This window comes from Sylvia atricapilla, chromosome 28 (genome assembly GCF_009819655.1).
Source record: "Sylvia atricapilla isolate bSylAtr1 chromosome 28, bSylAtr1.pri, whole genome shotgun sequence".
Taxonomy (NCBI): domain Eukaryota; kingdom Metazoa; phylum Chordata; class Aves; order Passeriformes; family Sylviidae; genus Sylvia; species Sylvia atricapilla.
In genome coordinates, this window is record NC_089167.1 from 2,377,868 (window position 1) to 2,393,175 (window position 15,308).

At 45.6% G+C, this 15,308-nt stretch overlaps 1 protein-coding gene across 1 annotated transcript in view; it reads right to left on the minus strand.

Moving 5' to 3' along the window:
- DOCK5 (dedicator of cytokinesis 5) overlaps positions 1-15,308 on the minus strand; it is a 63,854-nt gene that overhangs the window by 20,352 nt on the left and 28,194 nt on the right. The window contains exons 25-37 of the mRNA XM_066337377.1: positions 14,778-14,914; positions 14,019-14,114; positions 12,476-12,574; positions 10,150-10,244; positions 8,427-8,505; positions 7,974-8,074; positions 6,597-6,655; positions 5,972-6,126; positions 4,690-4,775; positions 4,205-4,361; positions 2,121-2,161; positions 1,935-2,025; positions 703-822 (exon numbers count right to left, since the gene is read on the minus strand). Coding sequence (XP_066193474.1) covers positions 703-822; positions 1,935-2,025; positions 2,121-2,161; positions 4,205-4,361; positions 4,690-4,775; positions 5,972-6,126; positions 6,597-6,655; positions 7,974-8,074; positions 8,427-8,505; positions 10,150-10,244; positions 12,476-12,574; positions 14,019-14,114; positions 14,778-14,914 — 1,316 coding nt within the window. The remainder of the gene's footprint in view (positions 1-702; positions 823-1,934; positions 2,026-2,120; positions 2,162-4,204; positions 4,362-4,689; positions 4,776-5,971; positions 6,127-6,596; positions 6,656-7,973; positions 8,075-8,426; positions 8,506-10,149; positions 10,245-12,475; positions 12,575-14,018; positions 14,115-14,777; positions 14,915-15,308) is intronic.

Here is a 15,308-nt window from a genome sequence, read left to right on the forward strand (position 1 = left end):
AAGGAAACTCTAAATCCAAACCCAAGGGAATCCATCAGTCAGGAAACCCCGAATCCAAAACCCAAAGGAAATCATCAGTCAGGAAACCAAACCCAAGGGAATTTCCCTGAATCCAAACCCAGGGGGATTCTCCCAGGCAGGAAACCCTAAATCCATTCCCAGGGGAATTCTCCCAGGCAGGAAACCCTAAATCCAAACCCAGGGGGATTCTCCCAGGCAGGAAACCCTAAATCCATTCCCAGGGGAATTCTCCCAGGCAGGAAACCCTAAATCAAACCCAGGGGGATTCTCCCAGGCAGGAAACCCTAAATCCAAACCCAGGGGGATTCTCCCAGGCAGGAAACCCTAAATCCAAACCCAGGGGGATTCTCCCAGGCAGGAAACCCTAAATCCAAACTGAAGGGGATTCTCCCAGGCAGGAAACCCTAAATCCAAACCCAGGGGGATTCTCCCAGGCAGGAAACCCTAAATCCAAACCCAGGGGGATTCTCCCAGGCAGGAAACCCTAAATCCAAACCCAGGGGGATTCTCCCAGGCAGGAAACCCTAAATCCAAACCCAGGGGGATTCTCCCAGGCAGGAAACCCTAAATCCAAACCCAGGGGGATTCTCCCAGGCAGGAAACCCTAAATCCATTCCCAGGGGGATTTTCCCTAAATCCAAGCTGAAGGGGACCTGCAGCAGGAGCAGGCTGGGTCCTCACCTTGCCCCTGTCGAAGAAGGAGATGATCTCCTGGTAGAGTTTCTCCTTGAGCTCCTGCTGGCAGTACACAGAGTAACTGTCCCTCTGCAGCAGGTGAGGGGCACACGGCTTCTCTGACCACTGGGACAGGGAAAAAGGCAAAAAGGTGAAAGATCTGGAATGTTTCCAGAGGAATCCTCCCCGTGGGTGACTCCAAACAGGTCCCTCAGCAATGCACAGGAAGTTGGCAGGGATAAAAAGATGAGATGCTCTTCCCCAGCTCACTGCAGCAGGAGGAGGCAACAGACTGATGCTGAGAATTATTTTCTTTTTTATCATTATTACCTTATTATAGCACTTATTTTGATATATATAAAAATATTTTAAATATATAATATTTTGATATATATTTTAATTATTTTGATATAAAATATTATATTATTATATTGTCATATATAATGTTCTGACATAAGATGATAAAATTATAATACACTACATAATTCACAACAACATATTACACATATTAGAATATATAACAATATATTATATGTTATGATATAATAAAGCATAATAATAAATATAAATGCTAATTTATATTATTATAGAATTTATTATCATATTATAATATAAAATGTATTATATATCATACTATATAATACATTATACACATTATATGCGATATAATATATATTGTAATATAGATTATATAGCATATAATATGCAACTATTATCTATTATATGTCTCTCATATCATCATATATATAATGATACAATTTTATATATATCATTATACACATCAGAGTCATCATTATTTTGCTGTGGAATCTGCAAGACTCTGAAGCCCCTCACTCACCACAGGTACCTACAAAATTCAAAGCCACATTAAAGACAGGAAAAAAAAAAGTGATTTGGTTATTTTGGGCTGGTTTTGCCTGATTTAAACCCAAGCCCTGGCATTTCTGCAGCAGCTCAGGAGTAAAATACATGAAAAAAAAAAAAAAAAACAGAATAGTGATGGGGTTATTTTGGGTTGGTTTTGCCTGATTTAAACCCAAACCCTGGCATACCTGGAGCAGCTCAGGAGTAAAACACACGACAAAAAAGAAAAAAAGAAGAGTGCAGTGGTTATTTTGGGCTGTTTGAACCCAAGCCCTGGCATACCTGGAGCAGCTCAGGAGGAAAACATAAGAAAAAAAAGTGATTTGAGTATTTTGGGCTGGTTTTGCCTGATTTAAACCCCACCCCTGGCATACCTGGAGCAGCTCAGCATGCAGCAGCAGGGTGTAGGCAGCCTCTGTGAAGTTCTCACAGTCCGTGTGCAGGTCCCTGAGTTTGTACAGGTACCTGAGCAAAGCAAAGGCCATTCCTGGCTGTGAAGGGCTCCTGCACCCAAGGGAGCACCAAGGATTTTTCCAGGCTCGTGGAGGGACACTGCCTACCTGATGTAAATGTCCTCTCGCTTCTTCTCCTTGTAAAAATTCTGCCAACAACAGAAAAAGTCAAATGTTGGCAAGGTGGGGCAGCACAGATTTGCAGAATCATCTCTAGAGCAGTGACCCCAACAGCAGTTTTAAGCGTTTCAGGGATTTTTTTGCTGTCATTTGGGCTGCTCAGGTGGATCCACCCCCTCCAAAAGAGGCAGGATCAGCAAACTGAAAATTGATCCATTTTTCTGTGCTTACAGCTCCAGAGCCTGACTTGGGCACATCATCACCCAAAAATGGCGTGAAGAATTCATTGAAATCCTCCCCTGGATCAAAACGAATTCCATGGGGCTCTAGAAAAGCCCAGGGGAGGTGCCCAAAGCTCAGAGGAGTGACCCAAACTCAGGGGAGATGCCCCAAACCAGGAGAGGGGTCCCCAGCCCAGGGGAGGGCTCCAAACCCTGGGGAGATGCCCCAAAGCCACAAGTACCCCCGCCAGGGGAGAGAGGGTCCCCAAACCCTGAGGAGGAGTTCCCAAAGCCACAAAGTGCCCCCAGCCCAGGAGAGGGGGCCCAAACCCAGGAGAGGGGTCCCAAACCCAGGGAAGATGCCCCAGACTCCAGGGGATGGGGTCCCAAAGCCCAGGAGATGGGGTCCCAAAGCCCAGGAGATGGGGTCCCAAACTCCAGGAGAGGGGTCCCAAACCCAGAGAAGGTGCCCCAAACTCCAGGAGAGGGGTCCCCAAAGCCCAGGAGGGGAGTCCCAAAGCCCAGGAGAGGTGTCTCAGACCCAGGGAAGATGCCCCAGACTCCAGGAGATGGGGTCCCAAAGCCCAGGAGATGAGGTCCCAAAGCCCAGGAGATGGGGTCCCAAAGCCCAGGAGATGGGGTCCCAAAGCCCAGGAGATGGGGTCCCAAAGCCCAGGAGATGAGGTCCCAAAGCCCAGGAGATGAGGTCCCAAAGCCCAGGAGATGAGGTCCCAAAGCCCAGGAGATGAGGTCCCAAAGCCCAGGAGATGAGGTCCCAAAGCCCAGGAGATGAGGTCCCAAAGCCCAGGAGATGAGGTCCCAAAGCCCAGGAGATGAGGTCCCAAAGCCCAGGAGATGAGGTCCCAAAGCCCAGGAGATGGGGTCCCAAAGCCCAGGAGATGGGGTCCCAAAGCCCAGGAGATGGGGTCCCAAAGCCCAGGAGATGGGGTCCCAAAGCCCAGGAGATGGGGTCCCAAAGCCCAGGAGATGGGGTCCCAAAGCCCAGGAGATGGGGTCCCAAAGCCCAGGAGATGGGGTCCCAAAGCCCAGGAGATGGGGTCCCAAAGCCCAGGAGATGGGGTCCCAAAGCCCAGGAGATGGGGTCCCAAAGCCCAGGAGATGGGGTCCCAAAGCCCAGGAGATGGGGTCCCAAAGCCCAGGAGATGGGGTCCCAAAGCCCAGGAGATGGGGTCCCAAAGCCCAGGAGATGGGGTCCCAAAGCCCAGGAGATGGGGTCCCAAAGCCCAGGAGATGGGGTCCCAAAGCCCAGGAGATGGGGTCCCAAAGCCCAGGAGATGGGGTCCCAAAGCCCAGGAGATGGGGTCCCAAAGCCCAGGAGATGGGGTCCCAAAGCCCAGGAGATGGGGTCCCAAAGCCCAGGAGATGGGGTCCCAAAGCCCAGGGGCTGGGGTCCCAAAGCCCAGGGGCTGGGGTCCCAAAGCCCAGGGGCAGGGGTCCCAAAGCCCAGGGGCTGGGGTCCCAAAGCCCAGGGGCTGGGGTCCCAAAGCCCAGGGGCTGGGGTCCCAAAGCCCAGGGGCTGGGGTCCCAAAGCCCAGGAGATGGGGTCCCAAAGCCACAAAGTGCCCCCAGCCCAGGAGAGGAGTCCCAAACCCAAGGAGAGGGGCCCCAAACTCCAGGGGCTGGGGTCCCAGACCCAGGGAAGATGCCTCAAACTCCAGGAGAGGGGTCCCCAGCCCAGAAGAGGTGTCTCAGACCCAGGGAAGGTGCCCCAAAGCCCAGGAGATGGGGTCCCAAAGCCCAGGAGATGGGGTCCCAAAGCCCAGGAGATGGGGTCCCAAAGCCCAGGAGATGGGGTCCCAAAGCCCAGGAGATGGGGTCCCCAGCCCGTACCAGCACGTTGACAGTGCAGCTCATGCGGTTCTCCTTGCTCTCATCGTGCATGATGGTCCTGTAGTCCAGCAGGTTCTCCAGCAGGCTGCTGACCAGCAGAGCAAACACCTCCCCCGGAGCTGCCAGGTACTTGTGCTTCCTGCAGTGCTCCAGGAGCCTGGGGGACATCCAGGGACACTGAGCAGGGTCAGGGGACACTGCTGGAACCCTCAGCTGAGGATTTCAACCCAGGGCACGGAGAATTTCAACCCTGGGCATAGGGAGTTATTTCAGCCCCAAACAGGGAATTATTTCAGCCCCAAACAGGGAGAATTTCAGCCCCTGGCCACAGGGAATTATTTCAGCCCCTGCACCAAGCTCTCCCTGCTCACAGGAATAATTAATCAATTAAGGCTTCTTTGCATTAGAAAAGCAGCCCAATAAAGTGTAAAATAATCATGAAAAAAAGATGTGAAAAGAGCCTCCAGGTGCTTTATAACACTCACAGTTTCTCCAGCAGAACTTTGTACTGCTCATCCCCTCGGCCCCCCTCCACCTCCTGGTCCAGTTTGGTGATCAGCTCGTTTTCAAACTGGAAAGGTAAAAAAATAAATAAAAATAAAAATAAAAGCCCCAAATCAAAGAGAGAACAGCTCTGAGCAGCGGCACATGCTGGATTTACAGACCAAACTCAGGATGTTCTCAGTGCTGGGGCAGAATAAAAAGAGAAAAAAAAAAAAAAAAAAATCCAAAATTGACAAGATTGGAGTAAGGAAATGCAAGTTCTGCCTCTCTCACCCCACAAAGCCAAGCTCTGGTGTAATTAAACCACCACATAATCCTAATATTTGACTGGGGAGTCACTGTCAAAAGTCTGTTCTGGGGGGATTTGTGTTGTTGTTGTAAAGGGAAATAAATAGCTAAAATGAGGTTTTAGACCTCTGAAGGGCTCCAAACTGCTCCTCAATTTAGAGGTGGGCATTGACACCTCTGCAAGCGCAGGGAAGGGTGAAAAAAGGGACTCAGGGATTATCAAAAAATTGGGAATCCAGGGATTATAAAAAAAAAAAAAAAGGGAACTCAGGGATTACCAACAAATGGGGAACCCAGGGATTATCAAAAAAAGGGGAATTCAGGGATTATCAAAGTCATGGAAAGGCTCAGTCAGGACAGAACTGAAAAATCCTGAACCCTACAAAGCACAGAGACTTCCCAAGGGGTTTGGCACAATTTTACGTGGAGATTTTTTGGTTTTGTTTTGTTTAAATGGTTTGTTTTCCTATGGACAATGTGGAACATTTGTATTGAAGATACCAATATTCTAAATTACATATATTTTGAATATTGCATATACACCATATATCTTGTATCTACTGCAAATACATGTATTGCAGTGTATTTATAGATAATATTTGACATAAAAATCATTTTATTTACAAATATAATGAATGTAAGATTATAACATAAATAAGATTACATTAAATATTGTATACAGTAGATATATTTTATAATTGATATACTATATAGCATTATATACATACACATAATATATACACTGTGTATAATATATATACTATCTGTAGTATATAATATATATAACATGTATATTATATATAATATATACAATACTGTGTATATATATAATTATATATGATACTGTAATTTAAATATATATTAAAACATCATGTCTTTTTTACACATTTATACACATATTTCATCTTATATTGCACGTAACATCTCTATAAATTGTATTATTTTATTTATTGGTTACATTTGGCATCCCCTTACCTTGTGGAAGTTCCCATTTCCACTGAAGTTGAACTCACACTGCATCATGTCAAAAAAAATGGGAATTGTTGCTTTCCTCAGCTCAGGCTCTGGGACCAGGGTCACCTCCAGGATTGGCCCCACCATGGCTGGGATGAATTTTATTTTGTGGGGACCTGCAAGAAATTTCAAGTCAAATACATCCAGCGGCAGGATTTGGATTTCCCAATGTTTGAGCACATCATTCCCACCAAACCCACTCTGCCCAGAACGTGGATTTTATGTGGATGTCACTTAAAGAAGAATTAACAGTGTTACAGCTCCAAAAGTCAGGAATAGCCCAAGGAAATGATTGAGCTGAATTGTAAATCATAAAAAAAAACCCACAAAAAAAAAAAGGGAGGGGCTCTCTGAAAAATCCCACTCATCCTTTACATCCTTTAGAGGGAATCTAAGAAATTCTCTCAGCAGCTGATGTGAGAAAAAAAAAAATCAGCTTTTCTGAGTTATTCACATAAAAAGAGGGTTTTGTGTGTTGAAATAGCTGAGGTGTAAGTGGATTTCTCCACATTAAACACGTGCAGCTTTTGCAAGGAAATAAAGGATTTGAAAGCTGGAAAAAAGGAATTCTTCAGCTGGAACTCACCCAGGTTATACCACATATCCCTGATTTTGAAGCCAATTTCTTTCCTCATGTCCCCATACCTAGAAAAAAAAATATATATTCAAAGGAAGAAATGAGAAAGGCCCAAGCCTTGAAATGATCCTGGGAACGCTGAAGTGGTGAAGCCACAAATGTCACTCAGAGAGCAGAATTTCCTGGGAATTCAGATTTCCTGCTCCTTCCACCCCACTTTGGTTGGATTTGGGTGGGTCTTTTTTCCCAAAGCATTAACTGCTGCCATCAAGGCAATGTGAAATGCTTTTGTTATCAGGCTTCTTCAAGCCACTTCTGCAAAAAAAAGGGGGATGAATCCTAACAAAAGTCTGTGTCAAGCTGCTCAGGGATATCCAGGCACCAGATTCCAAGGAAATGAAAAAGTAAAAGCTGCTCAGTGACTAAAGATGGCTGGTTTGGGACTAGGAATGGCTCTGAAAAAAACAAAATAAAACAAAACAAAACAAAAACCCAAAAGGAAAGTAAAAAGTGGGGGACTAAAAAGCTGGAAGGCCTTTAGGATTCCTCTCACCATGAAGGCTGAGGGATTGCATAAGGGAATTTTGGGAATCATGACGACATTTCCACTACACACCTTCCAATGGCCAGAATCCTGGCAAGGTGCTGAACCAGCTCAGGATCTGCCTAACCCAAATTAAACCAGCTCAGGATCTGCCTGAGCCAAATTAAACCAGCTCAGGATCTGCCTGAGCCAAATTAAACCAGCTCAGGATCTGCCTGAGCCAAATTAAACCAGCTCAGGATCTGCCTGAGCCAAATTAAACCAGCTCAGGATCTGCCTGATCAAAACTAAACCAGCTCAAGTTCTGACTGACTCAAATTAAACCAGCTCAGGATCTGCCTGATCAAAACTAAACCAGCTCAAGATCTGACTGACTCAAATTAAACCAGCTCAGGATCTGCCTGACCAAAACTAAACCAGCTCAGGATCTGCCTGACTCAAATTAAACCAGCTCAGGATCTGCCTGACTCAAATTAAACCAGCTCAGGATCTGCCTGACTCAAATTAAACCAGCTCAGGATCTGCCTGAGCCAAATTAAACCAGCTCAGGATCTGCCTGAGCCAAATTAAACCAGCTCAGGGTCTGCCTGACCAAATTAAACCAGCTCAAGATCTGCCTGACTCAAATTAAACCAGCTCAGGATCTGCCTGACTCAAATTAAACCAGCTCAAGATCTGCCTGACCAAAATGAAAACAGCCACAATTTACATCCCTGAGATCTTGTCCCTTTATCACTCTGCCCAAATCAGCACATCCTGGGGCTGTGTGGGGTGCCTGGAGCTCCCTGACAGCCAAAAAAGAGCCCTGAAATGTCCTTGAAATGAAAAAAAAAAGAGCTCACTTCTTGATGATTTTGCTGCGTTTGGCCTGGGAGAAGGTCTCCAGCTGCAGGGACTCGTGGGTCAGGAAGGCCACTGCCAAGTGGAAATAGTTATTCCAGAGCTGGAGGAGAGAAAGGAGATGAAAATGGGAGGATGAAAAGGAAGAGCAACAACAGGCACACAAAAAAAAAAAAAGCTGCCCAGCCCCAAATGCAGAGCTCCCTCCATGAGGAGGGCAACCTTAGTGAATTACTGGTTGTAAATCCAATTAATCCAGTAATTTCAACTGCAGAGAACTGGTTTAAAATTGAATTTATGCATCCACAGAGCTTCCAGCCACCCTAGATCTGTAGTGCAGAGGGGGAAAGGGGGAGGAGAAGGTGGGGTGAGCTACAGCCTGCTAACAATGGGATTTGTGTCAGGTTTGGGAGCCAGAAAAAAAAAAATCCAGGAAAAACCCCCAGGACAATCACCTGGAGCTCAAAATTTTTTTCATCCAGGAAGAAGCAGTTGAGGACAGAGGTGAATTGGTTCACTGCCCGCAGGAAAACCCTGAAGAGACAAAAACATCAAATAAAGGTGATTCTGTCAAAAAAAAAAAAAAATCAATGACTTTTGCAGCTCCTGTGTGTCAGCTCAGGAGGCAGCAACAGATGCTCCCAAAAAAACCCAGGAATTTCTCTAAATCAGGGAACACTGAGGCAAAGTTATCCATTGATTTACCAGCCTCAAGCTGCATCAGGGAGGCTCAGGTTGGATTTTAGGGAAGATTTCCTCTCTGGAAGAATGGCTGAACATTGCCCAGTTCTGGCTTTAGGATTTCCATGTGATTCCCCCAGAATTGAGACCAAAAAGGCTCCTCTGGGTTAAAGCTGGAACAAAGCCCAGGGTTGGATTATGTTCTTCTGGGAGAGATTTCCAGTTCCACCAGTGGAACTAAAACTGGCTGAAATCTGATTTAAACCAACCTGAAGTGGCTGAAGAAAATAAATCTCCTTGTGTGAGTCACCCCCTCCACACTTACTGCAACTAAAAATTTGATTTTCTACTTTGTTTGGGATTCTAAGTCATAACATGATGTACACTATGCTTATGTTAGTAAGAGTTTTATGATACTAACCATTGTTAGATTTTTAACATTGACCCAAAATTTAAAATTTACAGTTCTTGTACGTGGGACAAAGGATGTTTGCTATTAGCTACAGTTAATATTGTATTACAGTTAATATTTTATTGCAGTGAATATTGAACATTGAGGTTCACGTCTTTGTGCTTCAAATTTGCAAAGCTGAATGCAAGCCAAACAATTTACTGCCTTTATATTTTAGTTTGGTCCAAACCAAATTTAGGGAAAAAAAAACCCCAAAAAACAAGAAGAAGAAGAAGAAGAAAAAAAAGTGCTCAAATATTTACTTAGAAATTAAAAGTAAATAAAAAGTTGCACTAAATCAAAATATAACAAAAAAAAAAGGACAAAGTTAAATCAAGTATCTTGTTCATATCTTGTTTTTTTTGCCTTCAGCAATGCAACCTTGCCTCAAACAACTAAAGACCAATGTTTAGGAATCAGCAGCATTGTAAAATTTCTTTATTAAATTATAATCCAAGAGAAATACAGAGTCCCATCAAACGTTATACTTGTGCTTTTTGCTTTACCTGCTTTCAGTAATTTGCTTGCTTTTAGTGGTGCAAATTTACCAGTTAGTCAACCCAAACCAAGTATCTAAAGAGTCAACACAAACCAAATATCTAAAGAGTCAACCTAAACCAAATATCTGAAGAGTCAACCCAAACCAAATTTCCAAAGAGTCAACCCAAACCAAGTATCTAAATATTCAACCTAAACCAAGTATCTAAAGAGTCAACCCAAACCAAATATCTAGAGTCAACCCAAACCAAATATCTAGAGTCAACCCAAACCAAATATCTAGAGTCAACCCAAACCAAATATCTAAAGAGTCAACCCAAACCAAGTATCTAAAGAGTCAATGCAAACCAAATTTCCAAAGAGTCAACCCAAACCAAGTATCTAAGTGGCTTTAGCCAACGCATCAAATTTAAATATCACATGTTTTTATATACAAAAGTTCTTTGGTTAGGATGGCACTAGATGCTCAGCCAGTTTTAAGGGAAAACAACCCCATTTCAGGCCCTGGAGGCTGCCAGGGCAGCTTTGAGGCAGGGCTGAGGCTGTACCTGCTCTGCATCATGTTCATCACCATCCAGTCGGCCGCGTACACGTTCTTCCCAATCAGGTCCTTGAACATGATGAAGGTTTCCATCAGGAAATCCTGGGGGAAAAGCAAAGCCCAGCAGGTTGCAGGTGGTGGTTTTGTGGCCTCCTCCCTTTTTTTGGGATTTTATTTTATTGATTAACGACCAGGCTGATTGGGTAATCAATGCCCTGCCCCGCCTGAGAGGGGCCTCTCATTGTGCGGTTCATCATTTCATCTCAATAATTTAATTATTCCTGACGTCTCATCCATCCAAAGAGGAAATAATTGCACAGAATGTTGGACTGTTTTAATTAAATCTGTTTCTGCTGTTTTGCATTAAGCTCTGCTGGAGGGAGTCCCGTGCAGGAGCTGGATTAGAGAGAAAAACCAATATTGCAGGGCTTCTTCCCAAATTTCTGAGTGCTGACAATGCAACAGAATGATCCAGAAAGCCTGAAATTACAATGTATTTTCACCCTCTAATTAGTTAAATCTTTCCAAGCCCAGTTTAAGGAGAGGCAGGGAATATAACGGCAGAAATGTGATTTAAAATTATTCTACATTATTGTGGCAAAGCCACTTTTTGCACAAACACCCTCCAAACAAGACTTTAAACTTGGGAAAAAAAAAAAAAAAAAAAAAAAAAAAAAAAAAAAAAAAAAAAACAGAAAACAAAAAACAAATCAAGGCTGAATTGCAAATGAGAGAAAAAGAAAAGAAGGAAAATGAACAGAGATGAGGAAAAGAAAGGAATATCAGGAATATTGATCTCCTCCTTGGGGTCTCTTGCAGATAACAAAAGCCACTCTGAGCCCTTAAATCAATCCTGTCCTCTGCAGCAGTGCATTGATATTCAAAAATGAGAGGGACACAAAGAAGGTCACAGGATGAAATGATCACCAACAACAACAACAACAAAAAAAAAAATCTGTTGAGCTGAACAGTTTGGGCTGAAGAATTGACAAGATATTGATGGAGAAATGGAGCAGCTGCTGCTGCCTCAGTAAAAATCCTTTTGGCATGATTAAATCAGAGCCTGATGGAGAGGGCTGGGCTCCACACAGGCACCTTGAAGATCTAAATTAACTCCTGAAAGTTAAAATAACCAGGGAATGGTGGTGCCAAGGCAGGGCTGGAAACACCAGCACAAACCAAATAAATAATGAACAACAAAAATAAAAATTACTGCAGTAAAACGGAATTTTCTCTTGATATTAACAACTATCACACCACTGTCAAGGAAGGTTTGCTCCTGTAGATTTAAAGGTGCATAAAAATCAGATTAGAAATTGTTCTTTTCTATAATAGCCCTGAAAATTTTTGAACTTCCAGAGCTCCTGAATCTGTCTGATATGTGCTTTTTTATTTTTTCTTCCTTCCTTCTCCATAAATCATTTGGGCAAGTTAAAACCAGTCCTAAGCCCACATGAAATGTGAGTGACCTGTAGGTGGCTGTGTTGCTCCACTCTCGGCTCAACAGATGATGTTTTACGAGTGATTTTTGTGAAATTGTGTAATTCCAACTGCACAGGGGGGAAAAAACAGAGATCACCTTGGCTCCCCAAAGGGAATTCCAAACCTTCTGGTGGATTTTGGCACAGGAAGAACAAAAGCCCAGCTGGAATTTCAATGAACAGCCACTTACCGATTGCAAAATCAGGAATAAAGGGACAAAAAAAGCTCCAACAGTTCCAGACTCGTGCACTCGTCTTGATAAAACATTATTTTGGGCCATTTTGGGGAGTTTGGGAGAAAAACTGCTGATTTTAGGCAGAGAAACTCCTCAGAAATGTGATGTTTCACCTGGTTTCATACCCAAAGCTTTTTGAGGATGTGAATTTTTTTAACATTTTGGGAACTTCCTCCATCGCTACCACTAAAGCAAGATTCAAGCATTTAATTAAACTTCAGAGGAGGGGAAAGAATTAAAAAAAGAGAACAGGAGCACAGAGAGCCAGACAAGGGGAAATGCTTTTTCTTCCCATCTCCATTCCCTCTTCTGCTTCCTGACTCAAACCAAACATTATTTTTTTTTTTTTTTTTAGCCATTAAAAAAATGTTTTTCCTCAGTGCCACAGACGCTGCTCTTGGGCTCTGCTGAGCCAGCAACAGTAAAGGTGACAGGAAAAAATTCCCAGAAATTCCCCCTCAATGCCCAGTAAAGGTGACAGGAAAAAATTCCCAGAAATTGTGGCAGCAGGAGCCAGTGCTGAGAGTTTGATCAGCCCAAAACTCAGCAGAGAAATGAGCCTGCAGAGCAGAGGGTGGGATGATGCTGAGCTCATTCCCCAGCCAGGCTGACTTACAATGATGTCCTGCCTGGTTTTGAAAGTGTTGATGTAATGGTTGTAATGGCAATCGTCCATCTGCCTCAGGATGGCTGTCATGCAGGCCACAAAAATACCCTGGAATGAGAAAAAAACCCAAAATATTGCGTTATTTATCTGGATTAAGCACTGTGACTTTGAAGTGTGGCTCATCAGTGTGACCTAATCAAATATTACTGATCAGAATCCTCCTTATCTCTGTCCCAGCATCGACCTGAGACTGTTTGCTCCTCTTAACCAGGCAGGAATTCCTAAAACGCAAGCTTGAAATCTGGGTGTGGCTTTTCTTTCTCCCCATGGGTCACAGGAGAAACATGTCCTCCAAACACGGGGTTTTATTTGAGATATATTAATCCACTCCATCAGATCCTAAAGCCTTTTCCAAGCTGACTCTCTGAATTTCAGATTTTTTTCAGATATAGCAGGGCCAAATTCTCAGGAGTGGCACTTTAGAGTGACCCCAGACTTATCAAAAATCAGGTAAATTCCCAGCTCTTGGCTTTCTCTACGTGAAATCCAGGGTGAATTAAAACAGCCCAGCTGCCACACAGGGGTCAGAAATGCCCCTGAGGGGGTCTCATCCTTTAGCATTTCATCCTGCTGAGCCCCAAAATGCAGCCAAGCTCCTGTGCAGGCACTGCCCTGCCACAGAATTCCGTGCACAGAGGAAATGAAATCACCCTCGGTGACTCAGCTCCAACTGCAGCGGGATAAACCGAGCCCTAACCCTCAGAAAAAACCCCAGGGGCCACGGCTGGGTGGCACAGAAACCCTGCAGGGAAAAGGAAGGGATGAGTGCACCAGGCACTGCTGCCCCCTGAGAGCCCCCAGGGGCAGGAACCCCCCGGTAAAGGGGGAAAGGCTCCCAAGGGAATGAGCCCCACAGCTACAGGGGGCTGGGGTCAGAGGGAGGGCTCCCAGGGGAATGAACCCCTCTGTGAAAGCTGGTGGGGATGATGGAAAGGCACCCAGGAGAACTAATCCCAGTGTTAAAGGTGATGGGGAGGCAGGGAGAGGCATCCAGGGGAATGAACCCCACTGTTAAAGGTGATGGGGATGAAGGAAAGGCACCCAGGGGAATGAATCCCAGTGTTAAAGGTAATAGGGAAGGAAGAAGGGCACCCAGGAGAACTAATCCCAGTGTTTTAGGTGATGGAGAGGCAGGGAGAGGCATCCAGGGGAATGAATCCCAGTGTTAAAGGTGATGGGGACTGAGGGGAGGCAGGGAAAGGTTCCCAAGGGAATGAACCCCACAGGTAAAGGTCCTGGGGACTGAGGGCAGGGGAAGGGAAGGGAAGGGAAGGGAAGGGAAGGGAAGGGAAGGGAAGGGAAGGGAAGGGAAGGGAAGGGAAGGGAAGGGAAGGGAAGGGAAGGGAAGGGAAGGGAAGGGAAGGGAAGGGAAGGGAAGGGAAGGGAAGGGAAGGGAAGGGAAGGGAAGGGAAGGGAAGGGAAGGGAAGGGAAGGGAAGGGAAGGGAAGGGAAGGGAAGGGAAGGGAAGGGAAGGGAAGGGAAGGGCTCTCACGATGTGCGGGGACTGGCGGCCCATCCCGATGACGGTGCGGTTGATCCGGCGCAGAAGCCGCTCCATCATCAGCTGGATGTGCAGAGCAGTGGCACCCTGGGGACAGGCAGCAGGGGACATTGGGGACCAGCCCTCAAGCACAGGGCCAGCTCCCTGCGGGGACTGTCCTGGCAGGGCTTTACTGCCATTAGGGGAGCAGGAAAAGGAGATGTAAGTGCACGAGAGGTCAATTCAAACACTCTGGGATCCACTGGGTGGAGAATTCCCTCAGTGGATCTGTCCCAGCTTCATCAGCTCATCCTGGGGCTTAGATTTGTTTTCTCTGAACAGTTCAAACCCCTCTGTTCACAGCCACTCAGAACAATTCCCAGGGCCAGAGTGGGAAATGCATTTTTCTGGCTGAACAGTGACTGTTGTCCCTATTCCATAAGAGACAGAACAGGCATTCCTCTGTCTCCTCATTTTTATTCCATATAACACTCCTTTTCCTTGCTCCAAATCACTGGACAAGCCGCCAAAGCAGCAGGAATGACATTTTGCTCCCTAGAAAGGGAAATAAACACTTCTACTAGTGACAACAACTAATTCAACCTTTCCTGGCTCCTTTTCAGACAGAGCCACTACAAAGAACTGCAGAACCACAATTCTATAAACATCACAATCCTGACTCATTAAAGCATAAGTTGAGGATGTTCCTTTACTGTAACTGCTCCAAAGAAGAACTGAGCTGAAGTGGCAGCCCTGAGGGCTCCTGCTCACCACATCTTTGCGGTCCAGGACCTCCAGGACACTGCTCAGGAGCTGGGAGCTGGCCTCGTGGTCGGGCTTGCTGGAGTTGTCATCCAGCTGCCCGCTCAGCTGATCGATGAGCAGGGGCAGGAGAGCGTCTCTGCACTCTGCAAAGTGACACAGGGACACAGAGCACAGCCTCAGAGTGACCTGGACACACCTCACAGCAGTGTCCTGCTCCTGAGTGCATCTGGGACACCAGAACTTGTTTAAAGCCACTGGAGTTACAATAAACAGGCTGGGAACAGTCAGAAATTATCTGGAACTGTGGAGCCCCAGAATGGGTTGGGAGGGACCAAATGGATCATTTATTCCCACCCCTGCCATGGCAGGTACACCTCCCACTGTCCCAGGGTGTCCCAGCCTGGCCTTGGGCTCTTCCAGGGATCCAGGAGCTCCTCTGGGAATTCCATCTCAGCCCCTCCCAATATTTCTTCCCAAAATCCCATCTACACCTGCACATGGAATGGTTTGGGTTTGAGGGATCTCAAAGCTCATCCA